At 39.2% G+C, this 20,412-nt stretch overlaps 1 protein-coding gene across 4 annotated transcripts in view; it reads right to left on the reverse strand.

Moving 5' to 3' along the window:
* The window catches only part of CDK15 (cyclin dependent kinase 15), a gene marked incomplete at both ends in the record, with an annotated part of 84,500 nt that overhangs the window by 56,121 nt on the left and 7,967 nt on the right, over positions 1-20,412 (reverse strand). For all 4 annotated transcript variants that reach the window (XM_082658601.1, XM_082658600.1, XM_082658599.1 and 1 more), the window contains 2 exons: positions 5,299-5,361; positions 6,116-6,210. In XM_082658601.1, coding sequence (XP_082514727.1) covers positions 5,299-5,361; positions 6,116-6,210 — 158 coding nt within the window. The remainder of the gene's footprint in view (positions 1-5,298; positions 5,362-6,115; positions 6,211-20,412) is intronic.

Consider the following 20,412-nt stretch of genomic DNA (forward strand, 5'->3'; position numbering starts at 1 on the left):
AGGAGTCCCACAAAAACACAATCAGATCAGTCAGCCAACTCTTCCAGGGAAGCCCGAGTCCTTCCACTCACGAGGGAATTCCTGGGATTTGTTCTATTAGAAATCTGACACAGGCTAATCTCACTATGATTCCCATCCTGTCTTCTGTGGTCACTAAAAATATAAGCCTCTCTGACTATTCCTTTTTCGTCTCTAAAGCTCATCTCCATACTGCTCTCTGCTTCCTCTCATTTAACCCAGCATCCATCGCCCCTCTCTCCCCCAAACCTTTTCACTGTTCACTTTTCACTCCTCAATCCTGGTTTTAAAACTTCCTAAAACCCACCCTCTGATGAACTTCCTTCTGTCTCCTTTGGCTTAAATTAGACCTTGAGTTCACTGATTCCCTACAGCATTCTCAAGTGGATGTTAGTTCTTCTATAACTTGCTCATACCTTTGATTACTGCGAGGTGGGGTACTGGGTGACTTCCCAATACCACTTCAAAACCATTGCTTCTCCACCCTCAAGTAAAAACCCTTGTTGTTTGGACTTTCATGCCATTGAGCCACATCTTCCTCTATCCCTCTTCTCACTGTCATCCACACGACCCCCCACCGTTCTCCATCATTCACTCTAGACTTGGGCACCCGGATCCCAGCTGTTGCTTCCCTAACATCAGTGCCCATGTGGACATGTCCAGTCACCCTCCACACTCCGACGATCTGCTTCTCCAACACACTTTAGCCCCTCACTCCCCATGGTCACACACTGGGCCTTGCCATCATATGGAATTGTTTTTCCTCTGAAATGTGAAATGCATCCCCCTACAAAATGGCTTCTGCTACAATCACTTTATTCATAATGTTTTTACTGTGGTCACCAATGTCTTTTCCTACAAAAATCCAATGGATACCTTTCACTCCTTCTCTTTGCAGCATCTGGCTTTATTGACCGTCTTCCTTCCTGAAGCTCTCTCCCCACTTTGGTACCACAATCTCTTAATTTTTCTCCTACTTCTCTGACTGTTCTTTTTATAGGTTCCACTTTCTCTACTGATGTCTAATATATTGATATTCCTTAGGGTTCCATCCTTGACCTTCTATTATCACTTTACATGCTCCCTTAGCCATCTTATCCACTAACATTGCCTCAATTAACAACTGTATTCTGATTACTTAAAAGTCTTTAGCTCCACCTCAGATGTCTTTCCTGAACTGTTAGACCCCTATAGTCTGAAGTTCACCTGGACATCCCATAATCACCTCAAGCTCAATATGCCAAAACTTAACTCACTGTATCCCTCCAAAATCGATTTTCCCATTTCTCTGTTTCAGTGAATGGCACTATCATCCACCTAATTACTTAAAGTTAGAAAAAGGATTGCTGACTCTTCCATCTCCCATTAATTCTGGCCAAGTAATTAATTGCACATATATCCAGTTTCCTCCACCATCAATTCACATCTGCACCACTGTTGTCCTCATTAGCCTCACTGTCAAGGTTGGAACCGTAATGGACACCAGCATTTAGAGAATGACTGGAGGAAATGAGAGTATGGGGTGGGAGTAGAGAGAAAACAAGGGAAGAGTGAGGTCAGGGGACCATAACATTTCAAAAAAAACAGTATTGCTCACCTTCCAATCTATTCACCACAGTGTCATCAGAATGAGCTCTACAAAAAGGAAATCTAAATTTATAACCTCCTATTAAAATGATTGAATGGCTCCTCATATGGAATAGCATGACATAGCTGAGCCCTTCATGCTCTGGCTCCTACTTACCTTTCAAGTCTCAGCTCTAACCACCCTCAACTCTGTTCATTCTAATCCAGGCTTAACTCCTAAGTTATCTTCAGTTCTTGGAATATACCATACCCTCCCTGGCATCCCAGCATTTTCACTGCTGCCTCTACTGTGGGGAACACATTCCTAGTCCTATCTGCTTTGATTGGATAACTTCTTCCTTTGTGCTTCCATATACCCCTAATAAATTCCTCTATTTATTAGTGTACCCCTCACAAACCCACAAAGTCATTGCTATCAAATATGATTTTCAACTTTGTGACACTCTCAACCATGCCCTCCTTGAAACTGTCTCTTGCCTTGACTTCCATAAAAATGCATTTTTCTGGATCTTCTATATTCCTAAAAGCTGCTTCCCTCTGCCCCTTGCTGTCCTGTTCCTCTTCTCACCCCCAAAAGCAAAAGTTCTAACATCGGTTCTCTTCTCTTTGTGTTTGCTCTTTTGATTATCCACTCTCTCGTCTTTAACTACAAACTCCATGCATCAGTTACGCTCAAATCTACATCTCCAGCAGACACCTTCCTCCTGAGAACCAGTCTCCTCTTCAGTTGCCTGCTGCTCATTTCCTCTGGCTATCCCACCTCAATGAGAAGCTCAGCATGTCTAAAACAGGACTCTTCTGCCTTCTCTCTAAGTCGACTTCTTTTATTTCTGTTAATAGAGCTATAATTCTCCAGGTAAATCACACCCCAAATCAGTCATGTTTGACCTCACCCTTTCCCTCCACAAGCCCAGTTAGTCACCATGTCCTGGCTGAACTCTTGTTTTTGTTTTTCACATTCCTTTCTATTTGTAGCTTCACTACCATAATTTATCACTTCTTACCTAGAAATTTGCTAACTCAAAGTTTGGTCCTCCGCCAGCAGCATCTGTATCACCTTGGAGTATGCTAGAAATGCAAAGCTCAGGCTTCACCCTAGACTAACTGAATCAGATCCCCAGGTCATTCATCTGCTCACTGAAGCTTGAGAGGCACTAGGCTAGCCCACATCAATAAACTCCTAACTGGAATCCCTGACTCTAGTCTCCTTTCTTTAATCCATCCCACAGACCACAATTACATACATTTCCTCCTGATCGTGTCATTCTTTTTCAATCAAACCCCTTTAATGACTCTACTGTCTAAGGAATAAAGTCCACATCTTAGAAAGTAAGGCTCTCAGCCACCTACCCAATCTATTTCTCCGGACTAATATACTCCATTTCACTAAGATAGTCTCTATTTCAGGCCAACAGGACCAGAGATGCAGTATGGCACTGGTAGAAAAGAATCTTAACCAAGAATCCTTTTTAGCAATGGCAAAAGCTGGTTCTACAACTTCAGGCAAAACATTTGTCCTTTCAAACCTTGGATTCTAATTCTTCAGAAAAAGAAAGTTAGACCAACCCAGTGTTTTTAAGCCTTTTTTTTTTTATTGCATCCCCCACTAAGAAATATATATGTTTCCAGTTTTCACATTCATACATAGATAGAAGCACAGCTTCAAATGGAAAAAAAGTTGCACAAAATAATACTTATTCTTACTAAATGTAATATACCATAATATTTTCTATTCTTTTCTCATCCATTCCATTTCATTTTTTTAAATGCTGGTTGCTAATCACCAACTGATTTCACAGCCCACTAGTGGGTCAGAACCTGAAGAGTGAAAAACACTGTGGTCCCTTCAACACTAACAATCTATGGCTCTGGGGTCCTCTTCCTTGAATGCATCCTCTACTTCCCTGCTCTGTACCTTTGCTGAAAACATTCCTTCTTCCTCTAACATCTTCCCCTATTCCAGCCTCTTGAAATGCAATGTAACTTTAAAGGTCTGGCTTATTAAAACCTCTTAAAATGAGAAGATATCTTTTACTTCTTTGCATGTCTACACATTAGGTCTTATTTCTTACTTGGTGTTATTCACAAATGTCCTTTAATAGTATTGGTGTGTATGTCTTATCTCCTGTTTTTGGCTCTATGTCCCTTGAGGAATCATGTTTTCTATGTCTTTCTATTTTGCTAAGCACTTAGCACAGTGTTTGGAATGAGAGTCACTCAAGCCTGAAAATGTTCTATCTTTCTCACAGTTACTCTTTCTCCAACTGTTCTTCTATTTAATCAAACCTCTAGTTCCTTGACTCTTCTGCCCTCTCCCTAGCTATCAGCAACCTGCCTATCTTCATTTCCTTCCCTCAGATTGGACTCAGTTTAGAAGCCTCTGACCACCCCCTTTAACCTCTCTCTTGACAATCGCCAATATCTTTCCCACTTGTCTTTTTCTCTCACATGTCTGGCAAAACCCCAATTATCAATCAATCCAACAATCTACTTTCTCTGCTCCTCTATTTGAACTGCTAAGCACTGCCAGAGAGAGAGAGAGAGAGAAAAAAAGAAAGAAAGAAAGAAAGAAAGGAAGGAAGGAAGGAAGGAAGGAAGGAAGGAAGGAAGGAAGGAAGGAAGAAAGAAATCTCATGATCATGCAGATAATTTAATGGATTTCATCCTCACCAGCGTCCTTAACACACTACTAGACATTCCTTCTTGGTTTCCCAAGTTAGTTTTCTATTTCATTTTCCTCTAACTATTTTAAAATGTTTTCACTCTTTTCAAACACCTGTCTTCAAACCTTCCTTTCCCCCTTGCCTCCACGACTGGATTAGGTCCCCTTACTATGAGTCCTCAGACTATTCCTAGTTAACATGGCCATAGCCCTTATAACTTTTCTTCTCACTACCTATTTAAGTCCATATATCCTACTGGGCTTTAGCTCACTGAAAATAAGAAACACAACTTATTCGTTATTGAAACCTCAGGATTTAACATGGCACTAAGTAGTCAATAAATATTTCTTGAATGAATGAATTAATAAACACATAAATATTAGTTAAATGAATGAGTACATCATATACAAATCTCATATGGTTATGTTAAGGGCCAGTCTATTAATTAATGCCAATAAAACCTTAGGGAATGAAAAGTATGAAATACAAATGCTTTCTAAAATTTATAACAGATGTAGAATTACAGCTAGTTAAGAGTTTATTATTATTTCTATTCCAATGACTGGAAAAATGGAAGTTGGTCCCACATATAATCGGATCTGATAGAACAGGCAAAAGGATAACTGATAAAGATCCAACAGGGTACTCTGTTTGCTAGTTGTCGTGGGGAACTATAGGTACAAAACAAACTATCACAGACCACAGTAGTCTGCTATGAAGAAAGTATTTATTTTACGATGGCCTAACTTCACATTTTTCTTGTAATGCAATTCTTTTTCATTGGTTTATACTTCTAAAGACACATTTGCATGATGACAATGACTGACAAGGTTAGGCTGCCCAGAAAACAGCCAGACATTGCTCCATATCTTGAGGCAAATCTTTTTTTTTTTTTTACTTTCCCCTAGAATATCAATGATATCCATCTTCTTATTAGTATCATGGAACTTCAGTTTGTGATGGTAGTCTGTTTCAAGATTCTTCTGCTGTGGGCAAGCCAGAGGAGAGTCCCGACCCTCAAAGTACTCACCCTGACATTGTGAGGATGAAGCCCTCCTGGATGCTGAGACATATACTGAGCCAGGTCTGTGTGCTACACAAAATGGTGGAGAGAGTGACATTAGCAGTGCTTGGTCAGTGTCTCAAAGCAGACCACACACTTGACTCTCAAAGGTATTACAAAGTTCAGAAGTTTTGAGAATAAGGTGCAAGAGGTACACAACCAGGTTTTCTGAGACACCACTGTTAAAGTCAAACACAGTGTGCCTTCCTAACTGGAAGCTCTTAGAAGGAAGCCTGTTTCTCGGCACAAGAGAGGCTCATTTTAAATGACTGCCCCTGAACGCAATGACATGGGGATTTTGTACTCTTCAGTGTCCTTGGAGGCAAGTCAGGTACACATGCCTCATGATTCCTTTCTGCTAATATTTGAACAATTTTTTCTTTCAGAAATACAAAATGATGTATTCTTTAGTAAACTTGTATACAATCTTTTAAAACCTTGTGGTTTATGTCTTTATTGTCAATGAAAAAATGTTGGGTTCTGCTCGGATAGTGATTAAAAATAGATTTAAAAAATAAGTGCAAAAGTTTTATTTAGGAGGCAACCTTAAAGTGTTTATCATTGCTGGTGAGGTGGGGGAAAAGGCAGCAAATATAGCGGGTAAAGGAGCAGGACTAAAGAATGAGCATAAGAACAATAGGCTCCACTAATCACAATAATGAAAAGTTCCATGACACTTTACACATTGTAATGGAAGTTTTATCATGCCATAAAATATTAACAGATTCATTACACAAGCACCAGGCTTTTCCCTTATGCTTTATAAAATGCTGGGGCAACTCACCATGTATTCAAAAACGAATGTCAGTGTCTCTTTGGTGTGGATAATGTCATGGAGCAGCACAATATTGGCATGTTTCAAACCCTTCAGGAGAGAAGCTAGAAAAATTAAACAAAATTTTAATTCAATCATTGATCATGAAGTACTGCTTTAAAAATATCAAGCACTATTTATTTTTTAAACATTTCAAATCAACCATTCTGGTTTTTTAATGTTGGAAGAAAATCTCTTGCTGTGAAATAATATTTAAAGCTATAAAACAATCTTCATTATTTATTGAATGGTGAATCATTGCATTTACATAACTTATTTTTCTTACAGGCTAAGGCAGTTGCAAAAAATATGTTTCCATTTACCCAATCAATTTCATCAGAGCACTCAGAGCACTTTGCAAATGCCTTCCTCTGGGAAGCTTATCATCTCTGCTTCAGAGCTACAGGAGAGGAAGCCTGGAGAGATAAAGGCCATTGGAGGAGCAGGAAAAGGAGTGCTGTGCCTTCTAGAGTAGGACTTTGCAACATGTGACCATTCTCTAAAATTCAAAGTCCCACAGAGGGTCAGCAGGGCCTGTAGATATGACTGATGGAAGGCAGGGATAAGAACATGGGATGAAGGATTGCTGAATCATAATATAGAAAGTGGATGGGATTTCTTAATGGGAGAATTGAAAACCTGTGGAAAGGAGGAAATTCACACTTAAAAAGAGGAGAGGGCCAAACTTGGGGAGCCCAGATGAGTGGGAAGGGCTGAGGACTGTCTCTTGCATCTTCGATAACAGGTTATTATTAGGTCACTAAAGGCAGCTCTAAAGGGGAGAAGTCACCACAAAAGGCCAGTGAGTGGCTGGGAGAGGGTTTGAAAGGATGACTCTGGGGGCTCCAGAGATAGGAAGAGACCTTCAGGAGGGTGGAGACCAGAAAAGGCACAATAAGGAGATGGTGAGTCTCAGCTCAGGGCATCCCTGCTTGAAGAAATAGTGTCTTTCACACTTAAAGGAAAGGAAAAGTGAAGTGTAAAAACTCAAATCAGTGTTCTGCAGGGTCTGCCTGCATATTATGAATCTCTTCCACCTACTCTCTCCCAGAATTCCATAAGATTAAAAACAGACTAACTCAAACACTCAAATGTTTACAATTACTTCCTTCAGGAATCTTATCCTGTTGTAATGATCCTGTTGTTTTACGTCCTGGCAGCCATTCTCCTTTCTAGTGGGGACACCTCTATTTTACTCTGGGGAACCAACCCTCTCCCTACCCAGCCCATGCTATTCTGATGGGGCTGATACCACCCCTACCTAAGATTGGGCATGTGACCTAGGTCTGGCCAATCAGAGCACAACATCCCCCAGCCACAGTGATTGGTTCAGAGACAGGCACAAAATCCAAGCCTTAAGAGAGCTCTAACTTTGCTTGTGCCATTAGGAAAGACATGCTTTCTTTTCCAGTATAAGGGCTGAGTTTGTAGGATTTAACCGGGAGCTGCTGTGGTCGGATTACCAATGCCTGGGACTAAACCTAAGGCAGAGAAAAACAGTGTTGGGTGATGGACAGATTCCTGGTGACGTCCTTTGCACCCTGCAAGCCTGTGGTTATCAGATCTGTGAGCCAGTGAATTTCCTTCTTTACCTCGGTTTGAGCTGGGAATCTTACCATCATAGGAGCCCTACTGTACCTGCTAACCCTACTCTGCTTGAATGACTAATGTTCTAACTTATAGTTTTCCCCCCTGAATTCTTATGAGCTAAATTTATTATTTCACTTTTACAAGTACATTGCTTTGTAAACGTAGTAAATTGTTTCACAGGCATCTGTTTACTGTCCCTAGTCGCAGACCAAAGACTACGTGGAAATGGAGCAACTTTCCCTCTCTTTCAGATGCTGCCACATTACCTAGTACAGTGCTCAGCCAACAGTAAGCACTTCATGTTTTCAAATATATTTACTGGGTGTCTTAACAGGGAACTGACTGTAGAGCCACAGGCCTAATGGGCATCCTGGCCTTGTCACTTTCTACCCCAGCGAGCTCAGGAAAGAATCCCAACCCAAGTCTCCATTCACTCCTTGTGAAAAGGACATAATGCCTTTCCTGACCTGACTTCACAGGGTTGACGTGTGGATGGAATCAGATCCCATGTATAAATATAAAGCATCACCCCTGTTGCAAATTAAAATATCCCAGCCATCAGCTTCTAAGCCTCCCCATCAATTTGAACCTCACTAAACCTCCACTCCCAGATTAACATCTTAAAATTTTGTTTATATCATGTTTCTGCTAGAGTTTTCAACACCATCCATACTTAAAACACTGACTTCGGACAATTGGTTGAGAATGCTTGTATTTTATGTATATTTTTATTTACAAATTATGTTCATGAACTTCTCTCTTTCTTTTTCTCCCCCTCCCTCTCTCCCTCTCTCTCATCTCTCTACACACACACACACACACACACACACACACACATACACACACACACACACACACACACACTACAAAGCATATACCAAATTAGATTTTTTTTTTTTGCGGTACGCGGGCCTCTCACTGTTGTGGCCTCTCCTGTTGCGGAGCATAGGCTCTGGACGCGCAGGCTCAGCGGCCATGGCTCACGGGCCCAGCTGCTCCGCGGCATGTGGGATCCTCCCAGACCAGGGCACAAACCCGTGTACCCCGCATCGGCAGGCGGACTGCCAACCACTGCGCCACCAGGGAAGCCCGAAGATGCTTTTATTCCATGTTTATTTTAGTTATAAATGTCGTGTGTGTTATGACATGTCTACTACTGCTTTTTTTTTTTTAACACCCCAGAACCACTGAAATACTTATACGGAAACTGTGACTTTTGACAAGTAATAATAGGGAATTTACGTGAAAGAGTAGATGATGTTTAAAGCAGTTTTCTCATGATATTGGTATGTTGTTTGGTCCATCCACCAGAGATATCTAAGATGCCTACCACCTCAGATGTGTGGGTCTTAAACCCAGGAAGGAAAGGTCTTTTTTTCTAATTTCAAAGCTACCTCATAAACTTCACAGCAGAATATGGTGTGTTCTACAGGATAATTAGCTGAGGGATGCAAAGCCAACTGAGAAGAGGAAAAATCCTAAAATCAGAGCATTCTGATTCCTGTAAAATTATTGTTTTATAATTCACATAGTCTAGATATACTTATTTTTGTTCTTCTTCAAAGTCGACAGAAAGATAAACAAGGGAGTCTTTAAAGCTCCAGACAAATGGAATCACAATAGAATTACTTTAAGTGCTTCTAAAATACTTTTATAATGATGATGATGATGATGATGATGATGATGGCTAACACTCATTGAGCATTTACTACATGCCAGGCACTGGTCTAAGAATTTTACATATACTAACTTGGTATGATCATGAGAACACCCAGAAAGCCAAAGAGAAAACCTGAAGAAAACAACATAAACCCCAAATCAGAAAAAATGACCCATGATGAAACGTTAGTCAGCTCATTTAAAAAATGTAAAGTATTTCTTTCTTTAAGTGTCCCAAAAGATGTTTAATATCACCAACTAAATACCAATGAAATTCCAGCTAATGAAATTTAACCTGATTCTCATATATGTAAGAGAGTAATAATTTAGAAAAAAATTATCATTTTCATCTTGCAATGATATGAGAATATTTAATTTCTTTGTTTTGTTAATTTCATTGGGGTTTGTGGTTTAGTGAAGTTTTAGGAAAATTGAAGCTTTGCAAGTGAAATGGGTCAGGATGTTTGATATTACTCTCTGTTCTACTTTAGAAGAAAATGTAAAGATGACAATGACAAAGAACAAGGCTGATTCTCAAAGTCCTGGGGCACAGCTATATAGAGTGAGTGCCTGGTAGTCAAAGTCCTCCTAGGCTCTGAACTCCTTGAGCACCTAGCATACGCCTGGCATGTGATGCTCAGTAAGTGCTTGTGAATTAATGAAGACCAGACAGTTGTCATGAGTTTATGTAGGAGTCAATAATGGAGTCAATTCTCAGGCCCAACCCACATTGGGCATTGAATTGAAAAGAATTTGTAGTTCCTGATGCCATGTTTTCTCTGGCCTCAGTGTCACAAATCAAGTCAATGAGCTGAGTTATACATTCTAAGAAATCACCTACATAGATTTAGAAAAATATGAAGACAAATATTAGATAATAGTTATCATCTGACTTCTTCGGAATTGTTATCCCAATCACATGGCATTATTTTGTTTTATAAAAATACAACTATACACATATAAATGTGTTATGTCTCTGATGTTATTTGATTGCATTTAACGGAGGACTTCTTGACAACCAGGCCTATCGTAATCTATATGTGGTAACCAGCAACTCAGTGCTTCTAATTGCTATCCTCCACCTCACTGTATGACCTCGCAGAGGTGCCTCTGTCTATTTTTGGCTCAGTTTTCTCATATATGGACTGGGAATAATTACTTTGTAATGTTTTCTACTAGAGAATGATATGAAAAGATTCTCAGCTGAAACAGTTTTCTAACTTAAAGACTTGCAATTACAGTGCTGTAGGGTGGATGAAAGAATCAGAATTGACAAATATACAATATTGTATATTATTTTCTTTAAAATGTCTCTCCTGCATTTTGCTTAACACTTATACAAAATGTATCATAAAAATAGATTTTTATTTTTATTTTAACTGTTGCAAAAGGAAAAATGCTTGAGTTAAGGATTTCTAAATTTATCATAATAAAGTAGAAAGGATATTTTGAATATAATAGAATGGATTTGAATAAGTAATGAGTCTGATTACTAGCTCTGTGACCTCAGATGTGTTACCTAACCTCTCTGAAGTTCATATTCCTTCATCACTATGACAAAAATAACACTTTACCAACTAGAGTTGATGTAAAGTTTCAAAAAAAAGATTGAGTTGGGGGGAAGATTATGTCATGTGCCTAGCCTTCAAAAAAGATTAGTTCTATGATTGCTTCCTCACTAATGCTGCTAACAGGCTGAAAGTCCTGGAAGTTCTTTTTAAACCAAGTTTCTATTTTTATAGAAAGATATTCAAAATAATGCACATTATTAAGACATTTATACATAGGTTAATAAAACTAGGGAACTTGTTCTTATATAAAAACTTTTAACATTTGCCTGTTCAAATGAAGGTGTTATCTCCTAGTTGCAAAAATAAACATTTAAAATATAATTATGGGGGGCAGAGTCAGGATGGCAGCATGGGAAGACACGGAGTTCGTGTCTCCCCACAATAGGGAACCTGCCAGATGCTGGTGGGGGACCTCGATGCCCAAGGAGATGGGAGGAACCCCCAAGCAAACTGGTAGGACATGGGGGAACCGAGAAGGAAGGAGAAGTGGAGGCCAGACAGGACCAGCACCCCTGAGGGGTGGCTGGAAGGGGGGAGGGGTTCCCATGCCTAGAGGGACCCTCGGGGTCTTGGATCGGGGGGAGTGTGACGAGCGTTTCCCCTGCCCAAAAGGCCTGGGAGCCTGCCTGGCTCTGAGGCCAGATCCTATGCTCTCAGAGGCCCCCTCCAGGCCACAGTGGTCCTGGGGGAATAGGAGGGAGGGCAGGGGAGAACAGGAGGGGCAGGTGGGAGGGGCCCTCCAGGACCGGAGGAGCAGGAGAGGGTGCTTGCCCCACCCACTCGGGCCCGGGAAGCCTGCTGGCCTCCCAGGCTGGGTCCCCCACCCTCTGAGACCAGAGGCATGCCTGGGCCCCTTCTGTTGAGCCTAAGCCTCACCCCTGCCCCCACCCCGCAGGGCCTTTTCCAGCCCTTTGGGTCCTAAGCATAGGCCCTGCCCACTGCCCAAACCCCGCCCCTGCGTAGGCATCATCCTCCACAGCCAAGGCCTTTTCCACCTTTTTTCTTTTTCTTTTTTCCTTCTCCTCTTTTTTACAATTGTGGTTCTGTTTTACCTTCAACTATATTTTTATTTTTATATTCTTTCTAACATATCTGTTAGTTTCCTAGTCTAACTTTATTCTTTACTCTTTGTTATTGTTCTCCTTTTTTGTTTTTTCTTTTCTTTTTTTTTTTTTTGCTATCCCATGCACTTGTGAGATCTTGGTTCACAAGCTTCAGTCAGGCTGAAGCTCCTGTGGTGGGAGCTCCAAGTCCAAACCACTGGACTACAGAGAACCTCAGACCCCAGGGAATATTCATTGGAGTGAGGTCTCCCAGAGGTCCTCATCTCAGCACCAAGACCCAGCTCTACCCAACAGCCTACAGACTCCAGTGTTGGAAGCCTCAGGCCAAACAACCAGTAAGACAGGAACACAATCCCACCCAACAACAAAGAGACAGAAAAAAAAATATGTCACAGATGAAGGAGCAAGGTAAAAACCTACAAGACCAAATAAATGAAGAGGAAATAGGCAATCTACCTGAAAAAGAATCCAGAGTAATGACAGTAAAGATGATCCAGAATCTCAGGAATAGAATGGAGGCACGGACTGAGAAAATACAAAAAATGTTTAACAAAGATCTAGAAGAACTAAAGAACAAACAAACAGAGATGAATAATACAATAACTGAAATGAAAAATACACTAGAAGGAATCAATAACAGAATAACTGAGGCAGAACGAATAAGTGAGTTGGAAGACAGAATGGTGGAAACAACTGCCGAGGAGCAGAATAAAGAAAAAAGAAGGAAAAGAATTGAAGACTATCCCAGAGACCTCTGGGAAAACACTAAATGCACCAACATTCAAATTATAGGGGTCCCAGAGAAAAATAAAGGGTCTGAGAAAATATTTGAAGAGATTATGGAAAACTTCCCTAACATGGGAAAGGAAATAGTCACCCAAGTCCAGGAAGCGCAGAGAGTCCCATACAGGATAAACCCTAGGAGAAACACACCAAGACACATATTAATCAAACTATCAAAAATTAAATTCAAAGAAAAAATATTAAAAGAAACAAGGGAAAAGCAACAAATAACATAGAAAGGAATCCCCATAACGTTATCAGCTGATTTTTCAGCAGAAACTCTGCAAGCCAGAAGGGAATGGCAGGATATACTTAAAGTGATGAAAGAGAAAAACCAACAATCAAGATTACTCTACCCAGCAAGGATCTCATTCAGATTCGAAGGAGAAATCAAAAGCTTTTCAGACAAGCAAAAGCTAAGAGAATTCAGCGTCACCAAACCAGCTTTAAACAAATGCTAAAGGAACTTCTCTAGGGAGGAAACACAAGAGAAGAAAAGGACCTACAAAAACAACCCCAAAACAATTAAGAAAATGGTAATAGGAACACACATATCAATAATGATGTTGAATGTAAATGGATTAAATGCCCCAACCAAAAGACACAGACTGGCTGAATGGATACAAAAACAAGACCCATATATACACTGTCTACAAGAGAGCCACTTCAGACCGAGGGACACATACAGACTGAAAGTGAAGGGATGGAAAAATATATTGCATGCAAATGGAAATCAAAAGAAACCTGGAGTAGCAATACTCGTATCAGATAAAATAGACTTTAAAATAAAGACTGTTACAAGAGATAAGGAAGGACTCTACATAATGATCAAGGAATCAATCCAAGAAGAAAATATAATAAATATAAATGTTTATGCACCCAACATAGGAGCACCTCAATACATAAGGCAAATGCTAACAACCATTAAGAGGGAAATTAACAGTAACACAATAATAGTAGGGGACTTTAACACCCCACTTACACCAGTGGACAGATAATCAAACCAGAAAATAAATAAGGAAACACAAGCTTCAAATGACACAATAGACCAGATAGATTTAATTGATATTTATAGAACATTACACCTGAAAGTGGCAGAACACACTTTCTTCTCAAGTGCACATGGAATATTCTCCAGGATAGATCACATCTTGGGTCACAAATCAAGCCATGGAAAATTTAAGAAAATTAAAATCATATCAAGCACCTTTTCTGACCACAATGCTATGAGGTTGGAAATCAATTACAGGAAAAACACTGTAAAAAACACAAATACATGGAGGCTAAACAGTGCACTACTAAATAACCAGAGATCACTGAGGAAATCAAAGAAGAAATAAAAAAATACATAGAAACAAATGACAATGAAAACACAACGACCGAAAACCTACAGGATGCAGAAAAGCAGTTCTAAGAGGGAAGTTTATAGCAATTCAATCCTACTTTAGAAACAAGAAAAATCTCAAATAAACAATCTAACCCTACACCTAAAGCAACTAAAGAAAGAAGAACAAAGAAAACCCAAAGTCAGTAGAAGGAAAGAAATCATAAATATCACAGCAGAAATAAATGAAATAGAAACAAAGAAAACAATAGCAAAGATCAATAAAACTAAAAGTTGGTTGAGAAGACAAGCAAAATTGATAAACCCTTAGCCAGACTCATCAAGAAAAAACAGGAGATGATGCAAATCAATAAAATTAGAAATGAAACAGGAGAAATCACAACTGACACCACAGAAATACAAAGGATTATAAGAGACTACTACAAACAACTATATGCCAATAAAATGGACAACCACAAAGAAATAGACAAATTCTTGGAAAGGTACAATTTTCCAAGACTGAACCAGGAAGAATTATAAAATATAAACATACCTATAGCAAATAATGAAATTGAAACTGTAATTAAAAATATTCCAACAAACAAAAGCCCAGGACCAGATGGCTTTACAGGCAAATTCTATCAAACATTTAGAGAAGAGCTAACACCGATCCTTCTCGAACTCTTCCAAATAATTGCAGATGGGGGAACACTCCCAAATTCGTTCTATGAAGCCACCATCACCCTGATACCAAAACCAGAAAAAGATATCACAAAAAAAAGAAAATTATAGACCAATATCACTGATGAACATAGATGCAAAAATCCTGAGCAAAATACTAGCAAACAGAATCCAACAACATATTAAAATGATGATACACCATGATCAAGTGGGATTTATCCCAGGAATGCAAGGATTCTTCAATATACGCAAATCAATGGGATACACCATATTAGCAAATTAAGGAATAAAAACCATACGATCAAATCAATAGATGCAGAAAAAGCTTCTGACAAAATTCAACACCCATTTATGATAAAAACTCTCCAGAAAGTGGGCATAGAGGGAAACTACCTCAACGTAATAAAGGCCATATATGACAAACCCACAAAAAACATCATTCTCAATGGTGAAAAACTGAAAGCATTTCCCCTAAGATCAGGGACAAGACAAGGATGTCCACTCTCGCCACTATTATTCAACATAGTTTTGGAAGTCCTAGCCACGGCAATCAGAGAAGAAAAAGAAATAAAAGGAATGCAAATTGGAAAAGAAGAACTAAAACTGTCACTGTTTGCAGATGACAGGATACTATACATAGAAAATCCTAAAGATGCCATCAGAAAACTACTAGAACTAATCAGTGAATTTGGTAACATTGAGGGATACAAAATTAATGCACAGAAATCTCTGGCATTCCTATACACTAACAATGAAAAATCAGAAAGAGAAATTAAGGAAACAATCCCATTTACCATCACAACAAAAAGAATAAAATACCTAGGAATAAACCTAACTAAGGAGGTGAAAGACTTGTACTCAGAAAACTATAAAACACTGATGAAAGAAATCAAAGATGATATAAACAGTTGGAGAAATATACAATGTTCTTGGATTGGAAGAATCAATATTGTGAAAATGACTCTACTACCCAAAGCAATCTACAGATTCAATGTGATCCCTATCAAACTACCAATGGCATTCTTCACAGAATTAGAACAAACAATTTTACAATTTGTATGGAAACACAAAAGACCGCGAATAGTAAAAGCAATCTTGAGAAAAAAAAAACGGAGCTGGAGGAATCAGGCTCCCCAACTTCAAATTATACTACAAAGCTACAGTAATCAAGACACTATGGTACTGGCACAAAGACAGAAATATAGATCAATGGTACAGGATAGAAAGCCCAGAGATAAACCCATGCACATATGGTCACTTAATTTAAGACAAAGGAAGCAAGAACAGACAATGGAGAAAAGACAGCCTCTTCAATAAGGGAAAACTGGACAACTACATGTAAAAGAATGAGATTAGAACACTCCCTAACACCATACACAAAAATAAACTCAAAATGGATTAAACACCTAAATGTAAGACCGGACACTATAAAACTCTTAGAGGAAAACATAGGAAAAACACTCTGACATAAACCACAGCAAGATCTTTTTTGACCCACCTCCTAGAGTAATGAAAATAAAACCAAAAGTAAACAAATGGGAACTAACTAAACTTAAAAGCTTTTGCACAGCAAAGGATACCATAAACAGATGAAAAGACAACCCTCAGAATGGGAGAAAATATTTGCAAATGAAACAATGGACAAAGGATTAATCTCCAAAATACACAAACAGCTCATGGAGCTCAATATCAAAAAAACAAACAACCCAATTAAAAAATGGGCAGAAGACCTAAATAGACATTTCACCGAAGAAGACACACAGATGGCCAAGAGGCACATGAAAAGATGCTCAATGTCACTAATTATTAGATAAATGCAAATCAAAATTGCAATGAGGTATCACCTGACACCGATCAGAATGGCCATCATCAAAAAATCTACAAATAAAAAATGTTGGAGAGTGTTTGATGAAAAGGGAACCGTCTTGCACTGTTGATGGGAATGTAAATTTATTCAGTCAGTAGGGAGAACAGTATGGTCGTTCATTAAAAAACTAAAAATAGAACTACCATATGAGCCAGCAATCCCGCTGCTGGACATATACCCTGAGAAAACCATAATTCAAAAAGAGACATGTACCACAATGTTCATTTACAATAGCCAGGACATGGAAGCAACCTAAACGTCCATCGAAACGTTTAGGTATATGTGATGTGGCACATATATACAATGGAATATTAGCCATAAAAAGAAACGAAAATGAGTTATTTATAGTGAGGTGGGTGGACCTAGGGTCTGTCATACAGAGTGAAGTCAGAAAGAGAAGAACAAATATTGTATGCTAACACACATACATGGAATCTAAAAAAAAATGGTACTGATAAATCTAGTGGCAGGGCAGGAATAAAGATGTAAACATAGAGAATGGACTTGAGGACATGAGGGGGGTTGGTGGGAGGTGGAAGCTGGGACAAAATGAGAGAGTGGCATGGACATATATACACTACCAAATGTAAAATAGATAGCTAGTGGAAAGCAGCCTCATAACACAGGGAGATCAGCTCGGTGCTTTGTGACCACCTAGAGGGATGGGATAGGGAGGGTGGGAGGGAGGCTCAAGAGGGAGGAAATATGGGGCTATATGTATGCATATGGCTGATTCACTTTGTTGTACAACAGAAGCTAACACAGCATTGTGAAGCAATTATACTCCAATAAAGATGTATAAAAAAAAAGAAAACAAAGAAAATGTTTGCAAACTTGAAAAAAAAATATAACTATACAGCTAGTTATGAAAGATCCTCTAAGTTGCTATGAAGGTGGCTAATCTTTTTAATTAGCAGAGGAATAGGGTAGAGAACACGCCTATTGTGTCTGCTGCTGTGTATCTAGCAGCCATCAGAGTACCTGGCCAAAATAGGTGCTCAGTAAATACTCATGGAATGAATGCTAAGGGATTGTATGGATTTTTGAATCAGAGAGATTTGGTTTGAATCATAGCTCTGTACTGGAATCGTAATAATCTCTATCTCCGAAGGTTATCAAGAAGATTGAAAGAGGTAACACATGAAAAATATCTGGCACATGTATTTTCCTTAGTGCTGTTCATACTTTTGCTAATTTCATAACACTACATGTTACAATCAAATAGTATTCCAAATGACAAGATTAATAAACTGCTGCATGTTTTCTATCTGAATGTAGAGAGACTGTACATGTAGTAAAATCCTACTCAATAAATCTTTGGCTGATATACCATTAGAACAACCAAAGTGTTCAGGAAAAGTATTTCCTACTTCAAGGATTTTTAGAGAAGTCTGTATTACTCATTTAGTTTTGCTGCACATGGCTTTCAGTTATCTTTTTAGCTAGTGACCCTGGATTTTAACTAATGAACTCCAGCTGTTCTTATTTATTTATTTTTTTGCGGTACGTGGGCCTCTCACTGCTGCGGCCTCTCCCGCTGCAGAGCACAGGCTCCGGACGCGCAGGCCCAGCGGCCATGGCTCACGGGCCCAGCCGCTCCGCGGCACGCAGGATCCTCCCGGACCGGGGCACGAACCCGCGTCCCCTGCATCGGCAGGCGGACCCTCAACCACTGCACCACCAGGGAAGCCCACAGCTGTTCTTATTTTGCCTTTCAGCCCTTCTCATTTAACCTCCTGTCTCCTTGGTCTCACATCCTTAAAGTTCTTACAGGAAAAATGGGACAGTGCCAAAGTTTTCAAATGAGGCCTCATGTCTTCTTGAGGGGAGAGGGCTCCTCTATGAAGGGCTCTCAGCTTTTACCCTGGTGGAAAAAGAAACATCCATTGTTGGAAACTGGATGCCTAACAACCTCAAATGTGTCAAAAAAATCCTTTGTGGTTTTTCATATTAAACAAGCAAAGCATTCAGTAAGGTTAAGTCCATAAAACAGACCAAGAAAGTCCAAAGTTGAATACTAAATGTAATTGCAAACACCTGTGATGGAGAGGCAATTCCTTGGTAAATATGCAATAAAAGAAACATTTAGCATACAGAGCAATACACATCCAGTTTTTCTGAACCATGCTAAGAACCATCTGTTAGCAAAACTGGCAAAAGTTTTCACTGTTAAAGTCAAATGTCATCCCGAAAAAGTTGGCTGTGGGCAAAATCTGAGCAAGGCAGGCCTGAAGCAACAGGCAAGCTCAGCTCACGAAGGAAACACCATGAGAACAGGGTGAACCTGGGCCTAGAGACCCTCCCCTTATGCTGGTGACCTGAGGATGTCTATTATGCTCAGAAATCCTCTTTAGCCTATCCACACATCTCTTTCTAAATCTGATTATCCTTTCAGGGGGACCACTAATACATACATCAGTAAGTACAGCTTCCATTATATTAAACACTTAAGGCCACACTTTCCTCCAGAATGCACCTGATCCTACCAGGCTGAATCCCCGGCTAACCTGATAGCCATTTGGCCCTTCTGCAGAAATTCAAAATGATGTATTTCCCAGGGGCTCTGGAAGACTTTTGAAAACGGCATCAAATTCAGTTATAAACTCATTTTCTGAATTCCTTTTTCCATGCCTGTTTGCATGACACATGCTCCCAAGCTCAGTTCAAAATCTATTGACTCTATTAGCCACATTGAGACTGACTTGCTCATCTCAGTTTACAAGGTCTTTGTTACCTCCATCATAACACTGGTTGCAACTTGAATCATCTGCTCTGTTACAACTGAAAAGATAGAGAGCAAAGATCAGGCTTTTTCTTCTCATTCTTCACAACACCCAGCAGCATGCTTTGCATATAGGATGTGCTCCATAAAGAAGGGAAGATGAAGTAGTTAAAAGGGAAGAAAGAAAGACCAGGGAGAAGCCATTTCTCTGGGTTTTTGATGAAATGAATAGCAATCCTGTCATCATTTTATTTCAAATGGCTTATGTAAAAAGGTTAATAAATTGCATTTTAATGATTTGTTTTCACTATACTGGCTTCTTGATTTTTAAATTATAAATTGTTAGTTATCTTGATAGTGAACAAGACATCACTAAGGGAAAGTAAAAAAAATGGAATAATAATAATAGCCAACATTTGTTGAACTATGAAAATAAAACTCTGTGATTAGTGTTTTATATGTATATTCTCATTTAAGCCTCATAACAACTCAGTGAAATAGGTATTATTATCCTCTTTCTGCAATAAACTGAGTCTTAAATAGGAAAAGTAATCTACCCATGGTCACACCACTAGTAACTGGTATATCTAAGATTCAAGCTCAAGGCTATCTGATGCCACCAGACTTCTCACCCACTTGCTCTACTGTCCAGGGTTCAGAGAAAATACAGGCATAACACTAAAAATACACGTTTTCCTAAGGAGTTTTTCAAATGCTATCTCAACAACTTTTTTTCAGGCAAACTGCTTACTGAGAATTTGTGTGAGTATATTATTTACTTTCTCTTTTGTATGGCTTTTTCTAGGGTTATATAGATACAGCCTTAGCACTTAGCATGGGACCAAACTTGCAGAAGATATTTAGTAAATACTCACTGAGTTCATAGTTTGGGTCAACTAATATAATAGTTTTGAATTCTAATTTCCTCAGGAATAAGTAATAAAATGATTTGGGAAACTGGTGTGAAGAATAAAATTGCAATTATAACATTACTTCTATAAATATA

This window comes from Grampus griseus (genome assembly GCF_964374135.1).
Source record: "Grampus griseus genome assembly, chromosome: 7".
NCBI lineage: Eukaryota > Metazoa > Chordata > Mammalia > Artiodactyla > Delphinidae > Grampus > Grampus griseus.